At 37.5% G+C, this 10018-nt stretch overlaps 1 protein-coding gene across 1 annotated transcript; it reads left to right on the forward strand.

The window, feature by feature from the left end:
• The first annotated feature begins 1372 nt into the window (after nt 1-1372).
• On the forward strand, nt 1373-9792 carry LOC122009954. The gene is made up of 7 exons (XM_042566279.1): nt 1373-1839; nt 2645-2842; nt 2955-3227; nt 4281-4383; nt 7155-7273; nt 8266-8433; nt 8927-9792. Exons 1-7 carry the CDS (start codon nt 1492-1494, stop codon nt 9563-9565), a joined length of 1848 nt encoding a protein of 615 aa, XP_042422213.1. The 5' UTR covers nt 1373-1491; the 3' UTR covers nt 9566-9792.
• The last annotated feature ends 226 nt before the right edge of the window (nt 9793-10018 follow it).

The following is a 10018-nucleotide window of genomic DNA, read 5'->3' on the forward strand; positions in this document are numbered from 1 at the left end:
GACCTTCCCACGAGCATCCGGTTACTCATGACCTGTTTTGAGCCTCCCTCTGAGTATTCAGTCACCCTGACCTACTCACCTCCCCATAAGTATTTGGTCACCCTGACCTGCTCCGGGATTTTCCTATAAGTATCCGATCCCTTTAACTTACTCAAGGTCTCTCACATTAGGTCACTTATGACCAGCTAACTTCATTCAAGGTCTTCTCACATAATATCTGATCTGAACTATGACTCTGCAATTTATTGTGTCCAAAGGATGTCCATATATCTCTACAATAATATGATATTATCCATTTAGACTTAGACCTTCATTATTTTATTCTAAGACCCTCTTTAAAAAGTCTCATCCTAATAAAAATATTTTATATTTTTTAAAATCTATAATTTTTACTAAATCTTTTTAATATAAAACTTTAATTCAACCCAAGCAACCATCAACTCAATTATGCCATAAGGGATTTGAAATTCAAATCCTTATATACGAGGAAGTAGTCCCCTGATTCTACCATCATAATAAAAACATGATTATGCTCCTCCACCCTACCCTTACACTACGCTGGGGTGATCATTATTTGAATAAAAAAACAATGCCTGAGAATCACCATGCATGATCTCAGTCATCGCCTTATTTGACTGGGAATCTCAACACTAAAATATGAAAGAAAAAGTCAACTTGTGATCCGACAACGAACTATTTAACTATCGTACTAGATTTTTTAAAAGAATAAATATTACTATTTTTTTAGTTGTCAGTATTTTAATTGTAAAAATATTTTAAAATACTTATTGAATACCTATTTTAAATCCATTAGGTATGGTTTTTTCTCTCTCTGTATTTTACGAACAAATATCTTTTATATATCTATTATATTTTTGAATAATAAATTAGATTGTGCTGGTCAAATTAACTGACTTGATGATTCAGGCTTGATCGATCAATCGCTGATTGCAGTTCTTCCAATCATGACCGTCCGTTCCATCAACGGAGCGTCGCCGCCACGGAACGGGAACCACATAATAATTTAGCCTGAAATGGAAGCCAATCGCAACATTTCTTTATTGGACGGCCGAGATGCCGAGTGGGACTGTGCTCTGAGTTTACACTGAATTGTAAACTTTATGTTACAGGTATCGATTGGAGAGGATCCTTTACTCGTTTTTGTGGGAGGATCTGGCCCCGCTACAGCAATTAGATGCTCTCGATAATTCCCCCTTTCAAAATATACTCCAGCGCGAATTATCCACGAAATTACAAATTTATCCTCGTTTTGAATTTAATATTATTGTTTTATTTGGCATCAGGCCCGCGGATGAAGACTGGGAATCTGGGTTTTTAGTAAATTGGACATAATCTCGTATTCTATTTGCTTACGCAACGGTTCGGTGTGAAGTGAAGAAGAAGGGGGCCGGAGAGTAGAGCCCAAATCCCTTGATCTTTCTCCTTCCGCCGCCCCTGGTCGTAGGGCTCGTCTGACATCGTTGATCTCTGATGGCGGTGGCTGAGGCAACGGTGGCGGCTGCCGGGGCAGTATTGCTGTACCTGGTCCTCTGCGGGAGGGTGTCGGAGGAGGAGGAGGAGAAGGAGAAGGAGAAGGAGAAGGAGAGTGGCGAGAGCGGCAGCGAATCCGTCGTCGTGGAGAGCCGCGGGAGTGGGAAGAGGTGGAGCAGGAGACGGCGAATGAGGATGTATGCGCGGCGGTCGGCTGAGCCGCCGGTGACGTGGATGGGGAAGGCGGCTCTGGTAGCGAGCACGGTCCGTCTAACCTACTCCGAGACAATGGGTAGGTGGCCGCTCTCTGATCTGTTATTCGGGATCAGACACCACATGCGGCGGCAGGTTAGTTGCAGTCTTGGGGGGAGGAATTGGCGAGTTGTTTGGCTTATTTCTTAGGTCTTCTGATCGTGGAATATATTGCCTCCCTCTTTCTTTTGGTTCTTTGGCAGCTATGCTCATTAAAGTTGGATTCTATTTTTGCCCGTTCCTGTTTTGATTAGTTGTTTTCTGGCGCGTCTTGCTCTTCACTTTTTGTATCAAACGAATTAGGATCCTCAAACCATGAGTTTCTAGACCTTCTGGCTTGGTTTGTGGATTCAGTTTCAGACTGTGTACGCAATGGTGTTTGAAGTGATTTTTGTTTTTGTTGTTGTTGTTGTCTTTGTAAATCCCAATCAGAGTTTTTTTCTTTTTCTTTTTTTTTCCGTCGGTTTTCATGTTAAAACTCAAAATGGGAAAGTTCTGTCATTTCTTTGCTCACTAGGTTACAGATAAATCCTATAATTACTTTCTTCTTTATCGGTTGTCTTTATCCTTTCGCATTTGTGTTTGGATTTAATGCCTTCTATTACTATTTGTTAGAATGACCTAGAATTTCTTTATGATAACGGTAAAAAATTGGTTGAGAAGTCGTATAAGACATTTTCTACTGCTTTTTTTCATGGATACATTCCTGGCTCGTATCTCTGGTGTTGTTGTACAACAATTGTTTGTTGCTCTCCTCAATTAATTCTCTAAGTTCGTTCTCTGCCTACATTTTGCACTTTGCACTTCCGTTTTATACACAACTGAGAAATAGTTATTTGTGGTCTTGGTTTGATGTTTCAAGTATATTGTAATTGGAAGTGTATGCCATGTTGTATCTCAGGGTAACCTAGAGGTTGCAAGTGTGTTTACTGGGAACAACTGCATAGAGCTGAAAGGCAGTGAAATTTTGGCCGAATTGACCCATATGCTAAGTTTGTTGCAGTTGTGTTTTTTATTCTCAAAGAAACCTTATCATGTTCTTATGGAATCTGGCGGATTCAGTGAAGAAGATGTTATTATTAAAGAGCCCAAGACAGGGGTGCGTAAGTAACCAACTCTTCAATTTCTTTGATCTTAGTTGTTGCGGACTTAATTTCCACAATGTTGTCCATTCTTAATGCTCATTCCTCAGATGGTTTTTGACACTGCAGCTTTTGAAGCCTGCCTTCACAATCTTGCGTGACAGAAATTCCAAGACATTTTTTCTTGTGATCCGTGGGGCCATAAGCTTGAAGGATAAACTGACAGCAGCAACTAGTTCTATGGTTCAATTTCACCATTTTGTTGCAACTGAAGGTCGCACAGACAGTTTGATTATAGGATATGCACACTCTGGTATGGTTGCTGCAGCTCGTTGGATCGCTAAACGTTCCATTCCTCATCTAATAAAAGCAATGAACAAATATCCAGACTACAATTTCCTGGTAAACCACTAATCTATCTGTCAGTGGGTTATTGCCAATTTAAAGTAAAAAAAACACAATTATGTGAAACTAATGCAAGAGATTATTCATTTTTGTTTTCTAAAAGAAGTTGGCATCCCTAAATATGCATCACAAATTCATTTTCTTGCTCAATTGGGATTTTCATGATTTGCTGCTATTTATATACTGAGATGCTTAGTTTCAAGCCTAGAGGTCGACATAGAGGTAGAAAATGAGTGTAGTAGTCATCACACATGGCTAGTGACTTCTTTCTAGTGAGAATCCTGAACTATTCACATCAGATAATCAGTTTTTCTGGTATTATGACATTTGGTACAGATTAGGGACATTTGTGTTTAGAGACTCATATGCTGAGCTGTTCACATTACCTGTGAAGATAGTTGGCATGTTGGAAGGAATTTGAGGGAAATGTGGTAGTCTGATTCTAAACTGATAGTACAAGGTTGGCAACTCATAAGTAGATTATCCTTTTATAGACTGCAGCAATTGAGAAACACAAATTATGTCATAAAGAAAGACACGAAATCATGAGCAAACAAGATTATAAGATGTGCAATTTTTTTTATGTAGTTTAATATGGTTGACTACTTGCATGGCTCTATGGAGAGTTCCTATTAGGTCACCACGACAACAAAGATAATTTGGCAATCCACCATAAAAGAGACTCATAAGTGCAATTGGATCATAGGCGAGAAAATCAACCATAAAAGTTCCAAGTAAAAATCGCCTTTGGATTGGTGATTTTGCCCATACGCTCACAACAGAGGCATATCCCCTACAGCCCTAGCCAAAGCATTTCTGCCACATCTGTGCAAGGTTGCTCTGCCCCTTTGTGTTAAAAATTTCTGATAAATTCATTTAAATTTTAGCATAGCAAGTTGAAAGAATTCCAAAAATGTTTGAAAAATATTCCAGCTTTCTGTCAAGTTATTTACTGCTCCTTTCAGTTTGTTTAAAAGTTGTTTATCCACAGAAAAGTTGTTTATCCAGTATCCACAGACATTCGTCTTTTTAACACTTAATTGAATGTAGATTATTGGACACTCAATGGGTGCTGCTATAGCCGCAATTCTAACATATATTTTTCGAGAGCATGAAGAGTTCTCGTCAACCACGTGTGTTGCATTTGGTCCAGGTATGTTTCTTTATAGAGGCTCATTCACCCATGCAAGTTATTCGTGCAGAAGAATTCCCTGCTTTCATGGCTTAGATTGCACAATCCATTCCTACCCTCAGCCTGCGTTGATTAGAGTCTTGCAATGATGTTTTTTTTTACTTTCAGATATTTATTGTCTGTCTGTATTTTCTTTTTGTGTCTTCTAGACTCAAATTCTAGTTCTTGGATATGACTGTAGTTTTGCATGTACCTATATCACACAGTAGCTTTTTCATACCCACTGATCTGTTGACAATGTTAAGTCATTTACTGCTCTCATGTCGCAACGCCAGCACACTTATTTGTCGTATGATGACCTTATGCCTGTGTAAAAAATGGCCAAAGCCAAGAAAACTCATCTCAAGGGTTATTGTTTCATAAAATGTGTTTGTGTGTGTGTGCGCGCGCCCGTGCTTTGGGATAGAATCGTGCCAGATGTGTCTTTGTCCACCTTGTAACCTTTTTGTATTTGGTTCCTTCCAAACTATTTTATTATGTATCTTGCTTTGAATTTTCTTCCAAGAAATTGCTTTTAAACATTTTGAGCAATTCCCATATATTTTGTATTTGCCTTTGATCAAGAATTTGGGACTAGCTTTAGAAGAATTCCTTGGAGTTTCCTAATTTTTGAAATTATTTGTGTATTTACTTCCACTACAATAATACACAGTAGTTTGATGAAGGGTCAGATTTTTAAATGTTGTTAAATGTTTTCAGCACCAAGAGTGTTGGGACCATTGAGTGCAGTTGGGGGTGGGGTGGGGGCGGGAATAGCAATTAGCAAGCGATATTTGATTCATCTGTGTTCTTTGTCCACAATAAATTTGCATAGTGGAATACAAAAACAAATAAAAATTCAAAGCAATAAGAAAGACAAACCCATATAACATGATTCAGAACTCCTCTGTGTACACTCACGCAAACCCTCTATGCTTCCTCCTTAGATACCTTTCGGAGGTGAAGAAATTTTTTGCAACACATGTTGCTCAAATACAAGAGCCAATACAAAAAATATTAGTAATAACAAAAGCAATACAAGAAATGAAAATTACAACAACGAAGTGTTGTTTTGCCTTTGTATTTGCAACAAGATAGCTTAGGAATGTAACAACACTCACTCAAAAACCGTCTCGATGAAATCAACCTTCTATCCAGTTTGAAATCTGCTAATTGGTGATTATTTCATTTTCATCGGTCTTCCACTATAGCAAAGTTAAATTTAACTTTTTGCGACAAATTTATCCCCTCGATGTCTCTTTCATGATTCTTGATTTGACATTAGTTGATTGATATTACCATCTCAATTGATTTTTGATACACCGGTCAACTAGGCACCAAACATAGACTGACATTCTCTTCGTTGACATGTTCAGTCGACTGCAATAAATTCTGAATCTGTCCACACTGCAACTTCATGGTTTCAGATTCTTCAATTGACTAGACCGTTCCATCAGTGGTTTGTACCATCAGTTGACTACATATCCATATCAGTTGACTACTATAACGTCAAACTTAAGCAAACCACAACTTTGTGGTTTTGGGTTCATCAATCTATTAGAACTCTGACTCTCACCACACTAAAATTGAATTTGTGTTGTGCTAAAGGACCCCATGTCTTCGGGACTTCATCATGCCAAGAAGCCTTCATGCTTCTGATTCATGCTTCTGAGATTTCATCATGCCAAGTAGCCGAAAGCACTCCTTGCTTTCGGGACTTCATCATATGTCAAGAAGATTCCATGCTTATGGGGCTTCAACATGCCAAGAAGCCTCCATATTTCTCGTACTTCAATATGCCAAGAGACTCCTCATGCCTCCGGAACTTTATCAAATATCTAGTATCCAATTGATTTCAACCTACCAAGATTTCCATTGCATAAGATCCAGTTACCATTGATCTACTAGCACTTTCACTACCAAGCCAAGGATTCTGTCCTCATCAACATACATGGACTTCCTCCATATGCTAGACATTCGATCCTTCATCACCTGCCTAGACTTCCATCATTTGCAGACATCTAATCCTCTATGACCTGTTTGAACTTTCATCACCCGCCAACACTTGTTTAACTTAAGTATTTAGTCAACATTGACCCACTTGATCTTTTCCCTTGCCAACAACTTATTGAGCTTTCCATGCTACAAGTGTTTGGTCAACCTTGACATATTTAGACTTTGTTTAATATAATGTATCTAGCCAACCTTGACCTACTTCATAAACATATTGCTTAAACAACAAACATATTTTTTAAACATTGAAACTCAATCCATACCATGGGTAACCTTGATCACGGAGCTGACTGCACAAACAAAGATATCATATATTAATTAATAGTTGCTATCAAAGTTTACATATATAACTTCCATCTCTCGGTAATATTTTTTATAGTGTACATTCGAAATTGGAGAAATTGGAACTATGAAGAAAGTGGTTCATATTTGTGGGCGCTATTTCTCCACTGATTCTTCAAACAAATCGCTAATCATATTGGCGGATGTTATGTCTCCACAGATATCTCGAGCAAACTGTGTACTTATGATATAACTTTAGTTTGCTTGAGTGGCTCCTGATTTCTCGGTTAGTTCTTTTAGATGATTAGGACTCTTGAGTTACACAAATGCGATTTTGTGTAAACTGATGTTGTCAATTATTTTTATGGGAAAATGATAAATATCTTTTAAAAGAATAGTTATATATATAACATTATTTCAGGATGTATTTTCATAAATGAAATTTGTGTTCACCACAGCTGCTTGCATGTCATGGGAGTTAGCAGAGTCTGGCAAAAAGTTTATTACTTCTGTTGTCAATGCAACTGATCTTGTGCCAACTTTTTCAGCTGTTTCTGTTGACAATCTTCGTTCTGAGGTAATGCTGGTTTCTGTACACCTGTACACTGGAACTTCTACATTTCCAATATGCTGAAGCTGATTACTTTTTTCATGTGTACTTGTTGTATAATTTAGGGAAATATTTAAGGGCAATGAACCAGATTTTTTTTTAAATTACACCAAGAGTTTTTAAAACTACATCACACCAGCTCCTTCAACTGATTAGCCTAGGAACCAGAAGTAAATCTGTAAGGTGATATAGTGGAAAACCGTAGATAAACCAGAATTGGGATTGGTTCCTTGGGAACAGGTTCCAGGACACTGAAGAAATATATAAGCACTACTTTATGCAATTGATTGCAATGTCTAGAAATCTATAGATGATATCTACTAGTACTTGGCTCGACATTTGTATATTTGGAATGCATTAATTGATTTTACTTAATGTTGGCCTTTTTGTTATGTGTAACTGCTTTATGTGAAAAATATGAATTATCAGCCTAATGCCACACACTCTCACCTTGTGTATCCCAAAATACAACTATTTTATAGAACATGGTTTTTCATTTGGTTATTTTAATTCCTTGCCAATACATTTCCAACATATGCTAAAATTGACTTACCAAGTGCTGGCCACTTTGTTATGCAAACCAACTTATGTAAAAAATGGTTAATCATTATCAGCACTAACACCCTATGCTCAAACATTCCAAATGCAAGAATATTGTATATGTTTAATTTAATTTTCTTTTGATTATTTTAATTACTTGCCGGCACATCTCCAACATAGGCTTCTATAGAAGCGATCTTCTTACATCATCCACATCTTCCCTTTGCCAATGCCCCACGAATAATATCTTCGTTCCACACTGACATGTACCTTTCTTCATTCTATTTCTAGAAGCCTCATCAATTAGTTTCAGTTGATAAGACTTTTTGGTTTGTTAAATTTTCCGCAATCAATGCTTAATTCACTGGTTTTGCACACTATAAAAAGTGCTTAAGTTCTCTCATTCATTTCTTTTGCAGATTAAGGCCTCTTCATGGCTACAAAATGAAATTCAGCATACAACATTCTTAAAAGGATTATATCACTTTATGACTACTCTAAGGTCTTGTATGCCATCTTTATCCGTTGCGAGGTATAGGGTTAGAGAGGCTCGCACGTTCCTACATCCTGTGTCAAAAAGCACTGAGGTATTTTCTGAGTTATAGACCTGCACTCTTGAGTTGTTTTTTTGCAAGTTGTAGTTCCTTATTCATTATGCACTGCCAAGAAAAGCACTCTCTTGAACCTGTACTCGACTACCAACCATGCTGTATATGAGGAAGATCCATTTATATTATTTAACTATTTTAAACCATCACTATTTATTTAGCTAGTGCTCACATCATCATCCATATGCTGTTTACAGATTAAATCTTTTTTTTTTGCCCTGAACAATAATTTGTATACAGAAGGAACTTTATCCAGGTTTTCCATCAATTTATATGCCTTTCTTTATCCTCTGATACCATATTTTCCCTATAGATTTTACTGCAATGGCCAAGGATACTATCTGATGTCCCAATCCAAAATGTTGTGCCTGCCATATTTGCATTACTCTAAGCTTTACTCGAGCAAATACTAGCTGAAACATTCAAAGTAATTAGCTATGCTCATCCATTGTCTTCTCTGGCTGACATACAGGTTGTAATTAAAAAAACAACAGCTACATGGCACTCATCTATCTCATGTTGTTCGGGCAAAAATAGAAAGCGCCGATCCTTCATTACACGCACAAGCCCTGATGAGGATGGGCAGGTCCAGCCAGTAAGCAACACTATTGCAGTTGAGTCGGCTGGACAGGAGCCATCATCAGAAAAGCCTACCAACAGTGCCTCTGGCTATGAAGAAATAGCGGAAGGTGAGGAAATTTTGATTGTTGATCATGCACTCGGAGTTCGGTCGCTAGTGCTAAAAAGCAACGCCGACCTCCATAATGAAGATAAGCAGGGCTTAGGAAACAATATAGACAAAAAAATGTGGATTGAAACAATGCTAAATGCAATACCTACAAGCTCAAATGATCAAGAGGTGCACCAGTTGTTTCCTCCTGGTAGAATCATTCATATGGTCACAGTTCCTGCATTGGATTACTCTGAATCTTTTGAAGATGCTTTCAACAATAGAAGCATAGGCATCTATGAAACTCCAAGAGATATGTATGGGAAAATCCGTCTATCGCAGACCATGATCACTGATCACTACATGCCTCGGTATAAAAGAATGATGGAGTTGTTAATTGATAAGCTAAGAAGAGAAAATAACATCTCAACTACTTTTTAGTGGCGGTTGGTTGGGGCATTTGGGAGGGATTTTTTTTTCTTCTGATTGATTCTGCATTCGTGTACAGTTTCTTATTAGTCCATCTTTCAACTGTATATTATTTGTGTGTTTTACCAGATACTGCAGTTTGTGCGTAAGGATATTGTTTAATGGCACATTCAGTTCAATAATTGTTGAAGCTGTAGAATGATTATTGGATTCTATATTGAAGAACTTGGGTTTGGCAAGGTTATTACTTCAGTGTTTTCAATAACAAAAAGGTATATTTTATCGAGGTTATCAGACTAAATTTGTGTCAGGGCCTTTAAGCACCCTGTGCTTCCTCCCTCAGCAATAACCTTGAGTTCATTAGCCTGACGAGGTGCAGGCACAAGAATTAATCTTAATTTTGATGGAAATTAATAATTTTAAAATATAGATAATTAATTTTGTAGAATTTTACTTTATATAAGA

The sequence above is a fragment of the Zingiber officinale genome, chromosome 8A (assembly GCF_018446385.1).
Source record: "Zingiber officinale cultivar Zhangliang chromosome 8A, Zo_v1.1, whole genome shotgun sequence".
In the NCBI taxonomy this organism is placed as follows: domain Eukaryota; kingdom Viridiplantae; phylum Streptophyta; class Magnoliopsida; order Zingiberales; family Zingiberaceae; genus Zingiber; species Zingiber officinale.

Bases quoted from the DNA above. Each gene is read 5' to 3' on its own strand.
- LOC122009954 (XM_042566279.1), top strand. From the start codon at position 1,492: ATGGCGGTGGCTGAGGCAACGGTGGCGGCTGCCGGGGCAGTATTGCTG. The intron at 1,840-2,644 runs GTTAGTTGCAGT...GTTGTATCTCAG, and splicing joins GACACCACATGCGGCGGCAG to GGTAACCTAGAGGTTGCAAG. The intron at 2,843-2,954 runs GTGCGTAAGTAA...TTGACACTGCAG, and splicing joins TTAAAGAGCCCAAGACAGGG to CTTTTGAAGCCTGCCTTCAC.